The 17,341-nt window shown below is 49.4% G+C and overlaps 1 protein-coding gene across 1 annotated transcript; it reads right to left on the reverse strand.

Moving 5' to 3' along the window:
• Window positions 1-7,107: 7,107 nt before the first annotated feature.
• PCK2 (phosphoenolpyruvate carboxykinase 2, mitochondrial) lies at window positions 7,108-16,409 on the reverse strand. The gene is made up of 10 exons (XM_012755972.2): window positions 16,254-16,409; window positions 13,579-13,824; window positions 12,947-13,131; window positions 12,656-12,859; window positions 12,089-12,276; window positions 11,635-11,797; window positions 11,165-11,383; window positions 8,388-8,525; window positions 7,990-8,085; window positions 7,108-7,741 (listed from the first exon to the last, which is right to left on the reverse strand). The coding sequence occupies exons 1-10, from the start codon at window positions 16,280-16,282 to the stop codon at window positions 7,287-7,289; spliced, it is 1,923 nt and encodes a 640-aa protein (XP_012611426.1). The 5' UTR covers window positions 16,283-16,409; the 3' UTR covers window positions 7,108-7,286.
• Window positions 16,410-17,341: the final 932 nt, after the last annotated feature.

Consider the following 17,341-nt stretch of genomic DNA (forward strand, 5'->3'; position numbering starts at 1 on the left):
GATCTTTTCCACCTCTTTGCCTTTTAATTTAATTCAAGTCCTATAGCTGATTATTTGAGGTTCTTTCTTCTCTTCTCTTCTCTTCTCTTCTCTTTCTTTTCTTTTCTTTTCGACAGGATCTCACTCTGTTGCTAGGATAGAGAGCAGTGGTGTGATCATAGTACACTGTAACCTTGTACTCCTGGGCTAAAGTGATCCTGATTCAGTCTCCCAAGTAGCTAGGACTACAGGCGGGCCCACCACTCTCAGTGAATTTTTTTTTTTTTTTTTTTTGAGACAGAGTCTCTCTCTGTTGCCCAGGCTGAGTGAGTGCCGTGGAGGCAGCCTAGCTCACAGCAACCTCAAAAAAGAAAAGGCTCATGAGACCAGACCCACCTAGGACCTGCCACGGATGACTGCCCTGCTGAAAACTACCACACCCCATAAGAGAGTTTTGGCTCCTGGATTCCACAAATACCTCCAGCCCCTCCTATTTCTCAATGACCACCAAAGGTTGCCCCAGCTCTTCCCACCAAAAGTCCCTAGCCTGGCCCAAATGGCATAAAAGGCCTCACCCCCTTCAAATGAAACCTCTCGGGGGATCCCAGAACCTGGTCCTGGTGTGTATAATAAGGCCACATGGTTTGGCCCCCACTCTTTCTGTCTTTTCTTTTTGCCACCACCGAAAAACTTTACAATTACCCCAAATCAGATTTTTATTCATGCCTCTCCCCCTAGTTGATCTGCTGAATGATCCTCCTCTAACAGGATTTAGTGCCAAAGAACCCACAAGTGGCTCACTATTGCTCATTCTTTCAAATGCAGACTTCCACACCTGGTTGTTTGTTTTTCAGTAACCTCATTTTCTTGCACTTTGCCAAGCAAATATGCCCATAAATGCTTTGTTTATTTTCACCTCTGCACCTCCCCAGGAGAACTGCTTATCTGAGGGAAGCTGTCTACCAGACTCCTTTCCTCACAGCCTTGTACTTTGACCCAGTGGTACCACTTCCAGGAATCTAGCCCAGACCTGCATAATGATTTATGTTCTACATAGCAATTATTGATAATAGTCGGACACTGGAAACAATATAGATCCAACTATCCTATAATATTGGTTGATTAAATAAATTATGGTCCATATAGTACAGACACAGATACCAGGTAGCCATTCAAATGATATCCTATTCTTTTTATACCATGGGAAATTGTGCAAGTTACATTGTTAAGTGTTTTAAAAAATGGTACTCAGTGCTTCCGGTGACGTGGTAGATACAAAAACAGTATGGTTTCAGTTTTGCATAAAAAAGTTATAAAAATACTCAGGCTCATTACATCAATAAACAAGTAATAAAATGGAAAAGGCTTTGCATGAACCAGTGACAAAAGTGTAGCATGAACAATGGACTATGAGCAATACAATCATATCCAGCACCTGAGGTCCAGAACAAACAAATCAGAACAAACAAAACTTCAGTTCAACTCATCTCCTTAATAATTCATTTTTTGGTTATCTCTTTCTTCTTCTCCTTACAAATCTAGTTTACACCTGAATAAAGTCTTGTTGATTCAAGCCTTGGTAATATGGAACTTGTACATTATTGAATAAAATATTTAAAAGTCTTGGCAAATTTTTTTTTTAATTTGAGGTTTTATGACTCAAATGAGTTCTCCTTAATATCAAATCAAATATTTGTTTGGGCACAGTGGCTCACACCTGTAATCCTAGCACTCTGAGGCTGAGGCAGGATGATACCTTGAGGTCAGGAGTTCGAGACCAGCCTAAACAAGAGTGAGACCCTGTCTCTACTAAAAAATAGAAAAAAAAATACTAAAGAATGTAGGATTCATCACTGGATCCATTAATTAATTTTTTGTTTAACCCTATGAACTTGATTATGTTACTTGTAGCCTGTAATATTTTTCAGAAATGTATGTGAGCATTTATATCTTAGGGTATACTATGTGTTCTATTGAAAGAAATAAAATGGCATTTAAAAAACATAGTTAAGTAATTTTGATACACTCAATTTGGCTTGCCTTCTCTTGATTTTGAAATTTGGCATGTTGCTTGGTTACAGTTTGTAAAGTGCTTTTCATTTGGGCAGTCTCTGCCCTCCCTAGCTACACTTAAAGTCACTTAAAGCCACAGAGAGAGAGGTCTTCTTCCTTCAGCACCATTTTAGGACTGTTTCTGGTAATTGCTAAGTAAATGTCAACTAGTTGACTTCCTGTCTGATCTGCTTTGGCCTGTTTTCTGCTCTCTAGCATCTCCACTAGGGGGCGGGCTGGGCTGGAGAGAAGAGAAGGAAAGCTAAGTTTTCATTCTCTAGCTAACCCTGTTTGTGTCTCTCTTACCCCAGCCCCAGGCCTGGTGATGGCACAGAGCTCCTGGGACAGTTGAGCCTTCTGAAGTGACTGATGCCCATACACGTGTTTATACACGGTCTTCTTGTAACATTCTCTGTGCAGATGGAAAGGGAGGAGTGTGCTGGTTTATATAGGGACTTAAAATGTGTTGACTAGAAAGCCATTGAGTAATTATGGGATATTTTAACACTCTCATGTTTTGTATACTTAAGAATCAGATTTTTGAGGGAGGGAGGAAAGAAAAAAAAAACAAAACCCAGGTTTTTTTTGTGTGTGTGGAGGGTAGGAGCTACAGAGATAATACAGAAGTAAAAACCCTTTAGCCCTGATTTTCAATAAAACATAGTTTGAACTCATGAGGTTTTATATTCCTGTCTCTATCCATTGAAAAGGTGTAGAAACATGACTTTTTCCAATGGCAATGAACACTCCTAGCACCCGGATTATGGTTTTAAAATACTAAAAGAAACTAATGCTTCTTGGAGAAATGGCTGATGCCAGATTTGGGGCAAAAAATGAATAAGATGAGTGTGGAAACAACTTATCCTACCAGATAGTGAGGAAAGAAGCAGAAACTCTCATGTCAAAAGGACTCAGCTCTTTTGGCCTAGCTCCTAGCCAAAGGTGGAACAATTTGAGCACTAATAAGGATAATTTAATAAACACTAAGTATGTATAAATCTATGAGTTCATAATTGTGTGTGTGTACCTAATTGGTTACTTTTTAAAGGATGATAGGAAAACAAATAATTATTTTGAAAATAGAAAATAAAGGAAAATTAAGCAGTTTTGCCGGGCACGGTGGCTCACGCCTGTAATCCTAGCTCTCTGGGAGGCCGAGGCGGGCGGATTGCTTGAGGTCAGGAGTTCGAAACCAGCCTAAGCAAGAGTGAGACCCTGTCTCTACTATAAATAGAAAGAAATTAATTGGCCAACTAATATATATAGAAAAAATTATCCGGGCATGGTGGCGAATGCCTGTAGTCCCAGCTACTTGGGAGGCTGAGGCAGGAGGATTGCTTGAGCCAGGAGTTTGAGGTTGCTGTGAGCTAGGCTGACGCCACGGCACTCACTCTAGCCTGGGCAACAAAGCGAGACTCTGTCTCAAAAAAAAAAAAAAAAAAGAATTAAGCAGTTTTATTGCTGTTCCTATATAAACTATATCACAGAGTAATGAAATAGAAGATAAAGAGAAGTATCTCTTTTAAAAATATTCTGACTGTATAACAACTCAAACATAGCTGTTTTGCAATTCCTAGTGAATTAAGGAATCTAGGCATTGAACATCTAGGTCTGGATTTTTCAATGGCTAAATTGAAGGAAAAGAAAGGAACCGAGAGGGAATCTCCAGACTGATAAAAACATAAAAGACATGAAATTTTTCAAAATAGGTAATGTAAGGTTTTTCGGCGGTGGCGAAAAGAAAAGAGACACAGAAAGAGAAAGAGTAGGGGGGCCAAACCACGTGGCTTTATTATATACTTGTGGACGAGGTTCTGGGGCCCCAAGAGCGGGGGCCCCGGAAGTCGCCGCCGTTTGAAGGGGCTGAGGCCTTTTATATCCTTTGGGCCTGGCTAGGGACTTTTGGCGGGAAGAGCTGGGGATTTTAGGAGGGGCTGGAGGTGTTTGTGGAATCCAGGAGCCAAAACATTCTTATCTAGGTGGACATCTGGGTGTGGATCCTCTCAGCAGGGCCTGGCAGTTTTGTCCTTGGCAGGTCAGGTCACTAAGCGTTTTCTTTTTCCATCTAGGGAGGGGAGGAGGCCCCTGCCACCAGCCTTACAGGTAAGGCTAAACTATAGTGTCTAAGGAGACACATTTGGGTGATCACACTACCAAAAAAATGCAAGGAAGTGATTAATACCATATTATCCACTTATAGCAGGAGGGAGGGGCTGTCATAGAGATGGTCAACGTGGGGGATGGGATTGGTATCTGGCAAAAAGTTCTATTTTTTTCCCTAGCTGGTGGTTTCAAGGGTGTTCACTTTATAATAGTTTATTAAGCTATATCTTTGTTTTGTGTGGTTTTCTGTATCTGTGCTTTATTTTAACATAAAAAGATTAATTAAAATGTGTTAACTATATTTTATCACTTATCTGGAGCTAAAAGACATGCAGCCCAAATTTATTCTAATTGACAAAAACCTTTTTTTATCCCCTTTGGAGATAGGGTCTCTCGTTGCCCAGGCTGGAGTGCAATGGTGTGATCATAACTCACTGCAACCTCAAACTCCTGGGCTCAAGCAATCCTCCTGCCTCAGCCTCCCAAGTAACTAGGACTATAGGCATGCACCACCATGCCCAGCTAACTTTTAAAAAAAATTTTGTAGAAGGCCAGGCGAGGTGGCTCATGCCTGTAATCCTAGCACTCTGGGAGGCCAAGGCGGGCGGATAACTCAAGGTCAGGAGTTCAAGACCAGCCTGAGCAAGAGCGAGACCCTGTCTCTACTAAAAATGGAAACAAATTAATTGGCCAACTAAAAATATATAGAAAAAATTAGCCAGGTGGCGCATGCCTGTAGTCCCAGCTACTCGGGAGGCTGAGGCAGGAGGATTGCTTGAGCCCAGGAGTTTGAGGTTGCTGTGAGCTAGGCTGATGCCATGGCACTCTAGCCCTGGCAACAGAGTGAGACTCTGCCTCAAAAAAATAAATAAATAAAGTTATTCAGTGCCACACATTGTTCTGATTGCTTTGCTCCACTGACTCTTTCAATCCTCCCAACAATACTGTAAGGCAGGGGTCCTCAAACTACAGCCCGAGGGCCACATGCGGCCTGCCGAGGACATTTATCTGGCCCATTGGGTGTTTTTGTTGCCGCTGCCTGTCCTGCTTAACCACCTACTCCTCCCGGGCCCCACAGTGCGCATGTGTGTAATGTGTGCTGCACTCTCCAATGGCCCTCCAACGGTCTGAGGGACAGTGAACTGACCCCCTGTTTACAAAGTTTGAGGACCCCTGCTGTAAGGTGTAGGCATTCCCATTTTACAGATGATGAAACTGAGAGGCACCCCTGGCTCCAGAGTCTACTGTGTTTAGTACCTGTGCTATGCGGCCCCAATGGTATTGTTTCAGTTATCACATGCTGTTTATGAAGCTGAGGACTTAGCTGGGTGTTTTTCTCCATTGCTAACTCTGTTCTAGCATTTGATCCTCTTTGACCTTTAGATTTCTTTCCTCACACATTGTAGCTGGTCATTGGCATTTTCTATGTGAACACTTGTTTTCTTTTTCAGGTATTTCCTTTGAGGGAATTCGCAATAATTCCATTTTATTTGTTGAAGTTTGTTTCCTTTTTGTAGGTAAAGACTCCCATCTCACCCACCTTGGTTTAGATGTTCACTCAGCCTGATTGAGATCACAGGGGAAATTTTCCCAACATGATGCCCCTGATTCATGTGGGACTGTCGCTTTCTTATTTTATTTTTTTTTTTTGAGACAAAGAGTCTCACTCTGTTGCCCAGGCTAGAGTGCCGTGGCGTCAGCCTAGCTCACAACAACCTCAAATTCCTGGGCTTAAGCAAAATCCTACTGTCTCAGCCTCCAGAGTAGTTGGGACTACAGGCATGCGTCACCATGCCTGGCTGACTTCTTTCTATTTTTAGTAGAGGCGGGGTCTTGCTCTTATTGAGGCTGGTCTCAAACTCCTGACCTCAAGCAATTCTCCTGCCTTGGTCTCCTAGAGTGCTAGGATTACAGGTGTGAGCCATCATGCCCCGCCTTCCTTTTCTGATTTCTCTCCAAAGTTGTTTTCATATGAGTGTAGGCTAAGGCCTTGTGACTCAAACTGTGGTCCCCAGATCAGCAACAGCATCACCCAGAAGCTGGTAAGAAAAACAGAATCTCTGGGCTATCACAGACTTGCTGGGTGAGAATCTGCATTTAACAAGATCCCCAGGTGACTCAAAAGCACTTTTAAGTTTGAGAGTCATGGAATAGGTGACTTCTAAGGTCCTTATCCTTCTAGAAGTCTATGCTGCTGTGAGAGACATGCCTATGCAGTCATTATTTACTCTTGGCTCTATTGTTTACTGTGTGGTCTTGGACAAATGACTCAACCTCTCTGCCTTTGTTTCTTCCTCTGTAAAAGGGCACCTCCCTTCAAAGAGTCGTTATGTAAAGTGCTCAGAACAGTGCCTGGCACACAGAAGGTGCTATAGAAGTGTCACCGTCTTAACATTGAATATGCTTTCAGGAATACTTTGCGACTCCCAGTTCCAGGTCAGGAGGGGAAAGAGCAAGTTTGAGAACTGATAATGGAACCATTTCCCTGGAAAATGGGTTGCAGAAGCTTCCATATGTCTGAGTGAGAGATCAGGAATTTTAGGCCTGGAGGCTGTACTAAGCAGCTTGTTGAGGCCTTCACCTTTTTTTAAGACTGCAGGACACAGAGCAGATAGTGCCTTCTTCCAGCAATTCCTACTTATGTGACTCACTGGTAGAGCTGCCTGTAAGATAGATTCCTATTTTTTTTTTTTTTTTTTTGAGACAGAGTCTCATTCTGTTGCCCAGGCTAGAGTACTGTGGCATCAGCCTAGCTCACAGCAACCTCAAACTCCTGGGCTCAAGCAATCCTCCTGCCTCAGCCTCCCAGAGTGCTAGGATCATAGGCCACTTGAGCCACTGTGCCCAGCCCAAGATGATAGATTGATTCTACCAGGTTATACTTCTTCCAGGGACTAAAAGATGAAGATTATGAGATTGGTGTTAGAGGGAAGCCTGTGAAGACAGGTGGGAAATGAAAACAGCACAAATGTGTAAAATAAATGACCATCTCTTATTATTGAACAGTGTGTGGGGGAAGGTCTGTGGCCCAGTCTCATGGCACCCAGAAGATGTTAGTTAATATCACATTGCTCATATTTTCTGCAAGTCTGGTGGCTCCCCTATTCCCAGATCAGGGGTGCTGTGACCTCTTGCTAGACTGGAGCCTTAGGTCACATTCTGCGCACACGTCCCTCCAGGGCCTCCAGCTCAGCCAACACCTCCTTGGGCAGATCCTGGTTGACCTGCTCTGTCAGGTAGCTCCGAATGTCACGAACCTCCTGTTCCCAGAAGTCCTTGGGGAGTGAGAACAGCTGAGTAGTGTCTATGGCTCCGAGGCCACTGAGATCCAAGGCTCCTTCCTTTGGCACCAGCCCAATGGGTGTCTCTTGGGCACTGTCCTCCCCTTCTAAGCGCCGGCAGATCCAGTCTAGTACCCGAGCATTCTCCCCAAAGCCTGGCCACAGGAAGCGGCCTGCCTCGTCGCGCCGGAACCAGTTGACATGGAAGATACGGGGCAGCCGGGCCCCCTTGCGCCCCTCCATGCTCAGCCAGTGTTCTAGGTAGCGCCCAAAGTTGTAGCCAAAAAAGGGTCGCATGGCAAATGGGTCGTGCATGATGATCTTCCCTGAGGAGGGGAGCAGAATAGGTAAAAATCTTCCTCCTTACCCTGCATCCAGCTAGAGGAAGTTGTGAAAGGTTCATGGTTCTGGAATATCCTCAGGGCAGGTGAAGAGAAGGGATGGGGGAAAGGTAGAAGTGGGAAGAGATGGGACCACTGAGGACTCCAGAAGTGAGCAGGAGGAAGGTCTGGCTGGAGAAGGGAGGGGGTGATGTGGGCACACGGGGAGAGGGAACAATGGGAAGGACACTCACCTTTGTGTTCAGCTGCGGCAGTGGACTCAGAGCGCATGGCGCTGCCCACAAACACCCCATGACGCCAGTTGAAGGCCTCGTATACCAGGGGTACCCCTAGATTACCAATGAACAGGGTCACAGACAGCCCTTTTCTTGGGACCCTCACTTCATCCCTTCTGGTGATCTTGACTCATAGGCTCTTTCCTAGGACCTCAGCTATCCCATTTTCAGACCCCATGCCTGCCCTCAATATTGCATTCACCGGGGAGAACTCTGGAGGCAGACAGCTATAGCTGGACATGCAGGCTGAGGCTCCCTGAGCTTTAAGTACAAGAGGGAGGCAGGCCCTAATACAGCGCTGGACTTTTTACCCAGAAGGCATGGATAAAATGTTGTTTTTCACCCATGTTGTTTACCTTTGGGTCTGCGGCCTCCAAAGATGATGGCGTCAATGGGGACACCCTCAGGGGACTCCCAGGCCGGGTCCATGATGGGGCACTGGCGAGCCGGGGCACAGAAGCGAGAGTTGGGATGTGCACAGGGCTCCTTGTCACCTGGCAGAGGAAATGCAAATATTATCTCTTCCAAGGCCACCCTCAACACACACATACATGTGCGCACGTTCTTGTGCAATTTATTTTTGCCTCGTCAGCTGCCCACAACCTCGTGTGAAAAGGAGCAGAGAGAAGGGAGCCAGGACATCTCTCCCAAAAGATCAGGTTATTTAGGCATGATGGTGCTGCCAGCTGAGCTATGTGAGAAAAGAGTGGGAGAAGAATCAGGGGTTCTACAGGGCACTAATGTTTATGCCAAGATATAGGCACTTGGCATTGACCAGTGCTCAAGGGAATGGAGTTATAGATATTGGTATAAGGTTATAATAACTTTTCCCCCAGAAACCATTTCTTTATTTATGAGATTATTATTTAAATAAACACCCTTTATGGAAGCACTGAAGAATTAAAAAGTAAATAAACAAACACTCAAACCTAAAGCAAAAACTAAGAATGTCAGGTCAGTATTTCAGATAATTGACTTTCCATCAGCAAACCAGGGAAGACAGAATCTTCTAACCTATCAAAATGCAAACAGAAATTGATTTTAAAGCTAACAGAATTCTGGTGATTTCCCTGGGCTTGCTTAGACCCTGATGGAGTGGTAGGGCATGAGGAACTCAGGGAGATAACCTGGAATCCTGGAGAGGGTGGGACCACGTCAGTGGCACATGTGTGAAGCACCACCGTGGGGGCTGTGAATGGGCTCAGTGCCTCTCTGCTGGAGGTTGCCAGTCAGACCTGGGGAGTGAGGGAGCCACGGAGCCAAAACTCCCACCCTCTCCACCCCCCAGCTCCTGTCTCCCCTCTCAGATAAGAGCCATTCCTCATCACCTCCAGTGCAGGACTCTGGGATAGGGTATTGTTTTGGGGATTGAAGCTGGGCACAAGATGCCCTAGTTATACCCCTGAATCCAGAGATGATTAAAGGCTTGGGGAACTGGCCTGTGGGGAATGATTAAAGTTTCTTGGATTTCTCAGTTGGGTGGGAAGGCTCAGGGGCTTAATGATGGTGTTAGAGAAAATAAAGGGTGATTAGACGAGGGGAGGAGGGTGACTGCTAGGCCAGCATGGCAAACTTGAATATAGGCTTCAGCGACCACAAGGCCACCCTCCCCTGCCATGCTCTTCTTTGCCCCAACCACCCCCTCTGTCTCTGGGCTCTCTGAGTACACAAGGCCACAGAAAGAAAGCTGAAAGTACAGGGTGCAGAGTAGGGGGAGAGGTGGGGCCCCAAGGCCCCCTGGGGTAATGACAGGATTAAGAAACTAGCTCTGAAAGACTAAAGTGCTGGTCTGAGCTAGTCTGTAAGAAGGACTGGGGTGTCTGTGTTTGAGAGACAGGGGAAAGGTGAGCATAACAATACTGACCTTTAGACTATTTTTTTATAGTCACTGTGTTGCCTGCGCTAGAGTGCCATGGCATCAGCCTAGCTCACAGCAACCTCCATATCCAACTCCTGAGCTTAAGCAATCCTTCTGCCTCAGCCTCCCGAGTAGCTGGGACTATAGGCATGCACCACCATGCCCGGCTAATTTTTCCTATATATTTTTAGTTGGCCCATTAATTTCTTTCTATTTTTAGTAGAGACGGGGTCTCACTCCTGCTCAGGCTGGTCTAGAACTCCTGACCTTGAGCGATTCACCTGCCTTGGCCTCCTAGAGTGCTAGGGTTACAAGTGAGAGCCACCACGCCCGGCCTAGGGGGACAGTGAGAGCCAAGTGGCAGGAAGAGAGTCAGGACAGGGGAGGAGGCAGGCTTCCTCTTTTCCTAATGGGCCAAACTTTATGAATTATGCTTTGAGCCCAATTCCTTCTGTAGCAACCTTCAAAACAGTTCTTCCTTTTCCTTTTATTTATTTAAAAACCAGCCCCTCTCTCTCTTTTCTCTCTCTCTCTCTCTCTCTCTCTCTCTCTATATATATATATATATATATATATATATATTTTTTTTTTTTTTTTTTTTTTTTTTTTCCGAGACAGAGTCTTACTCTGTTGCCTGGGTTAAAATGCCATGGCATCAGCCTAGCTCACAGCAACCTCAAACTCCTGGGCTTAAGCAATCCTCCTGCTTCAGCCTCCTGAGTAGCTGGGACTATAGGCATGCACCACCATGCCTGGCTAATTTTTCCTATATATATTAGTTGGCCAATGAATTTCTTTATATTTTTAGTAGAGACGGGGGTCTCACTCTTGCTCAGGCTGGTTTTGAACTCCTGACCTTGAGTAATCCCCTGCCCCCCCTTGGCCTCCCAGAGTGCTAGGATTACAGGCATAAGCCACCACACCTGGCCCAATTATTGAGAATTTACGATGTATTCAGCAGTGTGCTAAACCATTTTTATGCATTATTTAATCCTCCAATGACCTGAGGAGATAGGCACTATAATAACTACCCCATTCGACGGATGGAGAAACTAAAGCTTAGGGAGGTTAAGCAACTTAGCTGAACCACAAAACCAGTGACTGGTGGAGCTGGGACATAAACTGGGATCTGCCTGGTACTGGAAACTGCAAACATTCATAATTTCCTGTGCCTCCCAGGGATCCAAGAAGATGGCCGGAGGTTGTGGGGAAGGCTTCTCCAACATTCAAGTGCTAAGCCCTGGGGCTGTGTCACAACTTCCCCACCCCACATACCAGGTTTCCAGGGTCTGCCCAGCCAGGAGGTCACAGTGACACCAGGTGGAAGAGGCTGGTCAATCCCCTCCCAGTACACACCACCATCGCTGGTCTCAGCCACGTTGGTGAAGAGAGTGTTACTCTGGATTGTGGCCATGGCATTGGGATTGGTGGTGGCAGAGGTGCCAGGAGCCACCCCGAAGAAGCCATTCTCAGGGTTGATAGCCCGGAGTCGACCTGTCGGGAGGAGAAGTGAAAGAAAGGAAGGGTCGACTGGGCAATGTTGACATGTGAGACTGAAGAAGGTCCTGCTCCCCCTCTCCCTGGCCTGAGCTGGACCCTCGATCTGAGCGGGAAAGGTTTGTGTCTCTAGGGTGGGTGGGGCTGCTGGAGGTATGGGGCAGGGTCTCACTGACAAAGCTCACCATGGACATTAGAGGAGGGACTCCTCAGAGCTGAATCGAGAGTGTGACCCAAGGGACCCTCACCTTCACTGTCAAACCTCATCCAGGCGATGTCATCCCCCACACACTCCACTTTCCAGCCAGGCAGTGCGGGCTGCATCATGGCCAGGTTCGTCTTGCCACAGGCACTGGGGAAGGCAGCGGCCACATAGCGCTTTTTCCCTGCAGGGTTGGTGATGCCCAGGATCTGTGTGTTAGGGAGAGGAGGGAACAGGAGGAGGTCACCAAAGGTCAGGGCATAGTCTGCATGCAGAAGAACAGCTAGGGGTTAACAGGTGCACAGCCCTGCCATCAGGCCTGGCGTAGTGGCAGGGGAAGCCCCAACATTTAGCGCCTGGGGCCAAAGCTTTGGCCTTTGAGTAGAGTCTCTGCCTAATAGCCTGGCACTTGGCAGGAAGGAGGCAAGGCTGAGGCAGACTAACCAGGTACCCTCGCCCTCCCCCAATGCCTCACCGCCTGCAGCTGCTGGGATCCTCACCAGCATGTGCTCCGCCAGCCAGCCCTCATCCCGGGCCAGCCTCGAGGCAATGCGCAGGGCAAAGCACTTCTTGCCGAGCAGAGAGTTGCCACCATAGCCACTGCCGAAGGACACGATCTCCCGCTGGTCAGGCACGTGGCCAATCAGGGTTTTCTCTGGGTTGCATGGCCACTGGCTCAACGGCTCCCCTGGGGACAATGGGGTCATGGGCCTACTGGCAGCAGCATCAGGAACTGGGGTGTCAGGGGCCAGAGGAATCAGGGGTTGGCAGGAGAGACATGTCGGAGCAGTGGAGGTGCCAAGGGGTGGCCAAAGCCCCCCCCCTCCAGGCTCATGGTAATCATCAGTTCCCATGGCCCTGTTCTTAGACATGAACTGACTTTTCTCAATCTTAGGCAAACTGCTTTGCAAACAGCCTCACCCCCAGCCCAGACTGCTGCCCTGGATCTTGGGAACTAGGCTGTCAGAGAGGACAGGTTTTTAGGGTCTATGGATAGGTAGGATTTGGGGCTCTTTTTGAGTATAAGGAGTCTCCTGGATCCTCCCCTGGGCAGAGCAGGCACTCACCTTGCCCAGTGAGGGGCTGGCCCACGGAGTGCAAACACTTAACGAAGTCACCATCTCCCAGGGCATGAAGCACAGGTGTCCCCAGCCGGGTCATAATACGCATGCTGGCCACCACATAGGCTGAGTCTGTGAGCTGCACCCCAATACGGGACAGTGGGGAGCCCACAGGACCCATGCTGAATGGAAGCACATACATGGTACGGCCTGTGGAGGAAAACGTCCCCTGGATGAAGGAGTCCACACTTGTTCATACCTTCGGTGCCCCTGCCTCTGTGTCCCTGCCCTGGTTACCCTGCATGCAGCCTGGAAACCTCTCGTTCACAGCTTGCTGGAACTCAGCTGGGGACATCCAGTTGCCCAGCTGTCCACGGGCCCCACCAGCTGGGAGGGGCACCGTGTCCCTCTGAGAAGGAGTTACAATCACCGTCTTGCTCTCTACTCGTGCCACGTCCTTGGGGTCTGTGCGGGCCAGCCAGCTGGGGGAGAGGGGGTTGTCAGGAAGGCGGTGGCCAGCAGGTCTCCCTCATCCCCAGACCCACTTTTTCAAGTCCAACTTTGACTCCAGGTCTTCTGTTGGCCTTATTTTTCCCCCATTCAATCACATCTCAGTCCCTTCTTCTGGGCTTTGTTCCATTTAAGGGGTGGTTCCCCAAGGTGCCAGCCCTCTGGGGACTCTGCCCCTGGCAAAAGCTCATTGAACTGGTGAAGGGGAAAAAAAAGCAAAGGCTCTTATTTGTACCAGCTTCTTCATTTAATATAAAAATACAGACCAATCCCAGCTCCTGAGCCTGTCTCCCGCAGAGCTCCCATCGTGCTCATTCCATTGGGATGGTCTAGTTAAATCTGATTGTTTTCATGAACCCACAGTGGCCTTAGTCCAAGTAGCTGCCCCCATCTCGCAGGCTGCTGGGCTCAGGGCTTACCAGTTATTGTACTTGGGGAGCTTTCGGATGAGGCCTTGCTGCTCCAGCAGGGTCAGTGTGGCAGTATTCTCAGCCTCAGTCCCATCACAGATGTGGATGCCCTCTGGTTGGCACAGGCGGGCGCTTCGCTCCACGAAGTTGCGAACCCCAGCAGGTAGCTGGGCCAGATCTCCACTAACCACTCGCAGGGTCTGGATGCTGCGGCATGATGACCAGCCCAAGGGGCTCAGCCCATGCCAGCTAAGCCTGCAAGAGAGGAAACAGGGAGGTGATGGGCTAGCTGCTGTCATGGAGGCTGAACAAGGCCTCCTTGGAGGGGGACAGAGAGCTTGGGCTTCTGGGGAGTGTGCTAAAGCATGTCTGGGTGCAGGCACCACAAAGAGCATGTTGGGTTCAGGCCGCGTGCATTTTGTGGCCTTATGAGGTTTAATGAGATGTCTCCTGGTCAGCAAGGGACAGGTATGGCCAAATGAGCAAAAAAGGCACATGCCTGGCTGTGTGGCTGTGTATGTGCAGGCATGCTGAAGTTTATGCATGCATAGCCCATGTCCATGTTTAACTATGTCTGGTCAATGTTTAGAAATAAGCAGGTACCTTTAGTCTAAGTGTCAAGAAACTGTGCCCAGGTGACAGCTTCATGTGTCTGGTGTTTGAAGCCTTATCCATTTTCTTTCCACTCTCAAGTACAGTGTTTTACAAGTTAATATGGCAGGTGTTTTTATTATTTTATTTTATCTGGCATGTATGCTTATGACTGTGAAAGCCTCAAGCAAAGGACCCAGTCTTTGAAGTGGTACAGGCTTGTTCCAGTGCCAGGTTTCTAGATTAGGGCTCTTGCACCAAGAACTGCTGACTGGATGTTGGAGTTCCAGGCACTGAATCTGATGCTGCCCACCTGGATCAACAATGATTGCATAAAATGTTGCCATTTGGTAAGTATTTTTGAACTGCGTAGAAGGCTGACCATTGGGTGTCACTGGCTGGGGTTCATGCCTTGAGTCCTAGGACAGCAGGGGCCCTACTGTCTCTCCTCTTGCACACCTGGGAGAGAGAGAAGCAGGGTCTGCTCTGATTGGCCTGGACCCAAGGTGAGTGAACCAGAGAGGGCAAAGGCCAAGAGAGGGAATTACCCTCCTCCTATGCCAGTTTCCCACCAGAAACTGCCCCCACGCACCCAGGACAGCATGACCCTGTGCTTCCTCTGGCTCTCTTTCCTAGTGGCCATATGCCTAGACAGCTTTGGTGGTTGTGGTAGGGCGGAACAAGAGACTACAGGGAGCTCAGACTCAGAGAGTGTAAGCCTGGGGAAGGCAAAACTCAGACCATGATGTGGAAGCTTGAGTCTGGCTGGGATGGAAGGTGAGGCGGTTTCCTCGGTCTGGGCAGGATAAGCACCCAGTGTGGCCCCAGGGGCAGGGAAGGAGGGCTACTGGGACCTGGGTCTGTTCCTGCCTCAGAGAATTGTTTTCCCTGAGCATTAATTTTTTTTTTTTTTTTTTTGAGACAGTCTCACTGTGTTGCCCGCACTAGAGTGCCGTGGTGTCAGCCTCACTCACAGCAACCTCAAACTCCTGGGCTCCAGCGATCCTCCTGCTTCAGCCTCCCGAATAGCTGGGACTACAAGCATGTGCCACCATAGCTGGCTAATTTTTTCCATATATTTTTAGTTGGCCAATTAATTTCTTTCTATTTTTAGTAGAGACGGGTCTCACTCTTGCTCAGGCTGGTTTCGAACTCCTGACCTTGAGCGATTCTCCCGCCTCGGCCTCCCAGAGTGCTAGGATTACAGGTATGAGCCTCCACCCCAGCCTTCCCTGAGCATTACTTTTCAAGGCTCACAGTCTCAGGTTATCTCTTGTGAAGCCCCCATATCCTCTTCTAGTCCCTAAAGTGGTAACTTCTTCCCTTCCTCCAGGGACCACCCACAAGGCTGGCCAAGTGGAACTGCCTATGGGAGATAGGTGGGTCAGTTCAGACTCTGGGACAATAGCTGGGGAGAAGAGAGGCTACAGAGAGTTGAGAGGAGGCCATGTAAGGGGACTGGCAGGCGAGTAGGACAAGCCTAGGGGCTCCAGGCCTGGGCAGAGAAGAAGCCAGCCATGTAAGACAGCAAGGCGACTTGGCCCCCTCCTCCCACCTTGCTTCCACCCTGCCAACCCCCGCCCCCCAACCCTGCCCCGGGTCCCTCTGGCTGCGCTGGGCTTCCAGTCCGAGGGAGGCCGGCAATGGATGTTTACCTTCTACTCGCTTTAGGGAGCCCTCACCTCAGTCCCCCAGGAGCTCATATACTCTTGCCCCCAGGGGGGCCCTGTTTCTCGCAGCACCCTAGGGCGCGGGCTGGGAGCCCCTCAGAGGTCTGAGTTACATCTGGGGAGGAAAGGAAGATACACGGAGGCAGGGCTCAGCAGAGGCAAGCGAGGAGGGGGAGGAAGTTCTTCTGAGTGGCAGACAGAGACGGCGCGGCCAGGGACAGGCAAGGCCGAGACAGGCAGGAGCAGAAGGAAACCAGGGGCCCTGCGCGGCTGACCTCCGGGATCGAGGCACAGTCGCCCCTGCGCGCCTCCTCCTAGGATGGGAAGCTGGCGGAGGCTGCGAGGAGGGGAGCGCAACCGGCAGCCCCGAGGGGGCGAGCGCGGTGGAAGGTGCGGGTCGGCCCCGGGCTGGGGGTCACTCACCGCAGGCCGGGGCGGTACACAGCGGCCATGGCACCTGGGCGGGGGCTGCGGGGTGGCCGCGGGAACCGAGCGGAGCCGGGGAGGCGTGGAAGGCGGGGAAGGAGAGAGCGCCGAGAGGCCAGCGGGAGCCGAGGCTGGGCGGGAGGTGCTTAAAAAGGAGGCGGGCAGGCGCAGGGGCGGAACCTAGCGGGGCCGGCGCGACCCTCCCTCCGCCCCGCCTGCGGGCCAGATTCCTCGGCCGGCGGCTCGGGCTCCTAGGTCAGCCCGCGCCCAGCCCCCAAACCCATCTCTCCCATTGGAGGACTGGGTGGCTCCTCGCCCCCGACTTCGAGGCCCCGCCTCCTGTATATGATGTAACTTTGAGGACTCTTGCTCCCGGGAGATAGCGACTGAGAGACACTGGATGGCAAACAAGCTAGCAACGAGGGGCGAGGCCAGGGGCGGGAGTCCATGGGGGCTAGGCGTCAAGAAGCTCAGGGGTTGGGCATTGCCTTTCCAGTTCTTCTTGGGGACCGGCCACTCTGAGCCCCAGGGTTTTCTGTTTTCCAAGGCCCCAGGGCTAAGGTCTCCTTAGTCCCCACCTCTTAAATCTCTGTTTCTTCTCCTGATCAGGGTCCTTTCTGCCTTACCATGAAATGGGATCTCTCCACCCCAGGAAGATGGTGCCCTGCTCTGGTCATTCTCTCCACACTGCGCTGGGGAACTCATCTGCCCCCCTCCCCCCATCACCATAAAGTCCTCAGGTAATTTCTCAAGTTATGTCTCCATTCAGACATCTCTCTTCAACTTTAGATTACTGGATATCACCTGAAATGCCATAACACCTCAAACTCAGCCTGTGGTGGGCATCTGCTCAGCATCCATTCCCCCTTTCTGGTAATAGCACCCTGATTTTCCTTTGGGGAGCCATCTCCTCAGTCTGTATGGTTATCTAGGTCTGATCTCACCCATCCTGGGGGTAGGGTCTCAGCTGGACCAATTTCATATTCCTCATTGTGGCCACAGCATTCAGGGATGGGCATGAGATCCATCTCTGGCACTTTTCCTGTGAACTTTAGAAGCGAGCTCTCTTTCTGCTGGGGTTGCTG

Source organism: Microcebus murinus, chromosome 6 (assembly GCF_040939455.1).
Source record: "Microcebus murinus isolate Inina chromosome 6, M.murinus_Inina_mat1.0, whole genome shotgun sequence".
Lineage (NCBI taxonomy): Eukaryota > Metazoa > Chordata > Mammalia > Primates > Cheirogaleidae > Microcebus > Microcebus murinus.

Excerpts from the sequence above, each read along its gene's own strand:
- PCK2 (XM_012755972.2), bottom strand. The coding sequence starts at position 16,282 with ATGGCCGCTGTGTACCGCCCCGGCCTGCG. Across the intron at positions 13,132-13,578 it reads CTCCCCAAGTACAATAACTG|CTGGCTGGCCCGCACAGACC; the intron begins GTAAGCCCTGAG and ends CCTCTCCCCCAG. Across the intron at positions 11,384-11,634 it reads GATGAGGTTTGACAGTGAAG|GTCGACTCCGGGCTATCAAC; the intron begins GTGAGGGTCCCT and ends TCCTCCCGACAG.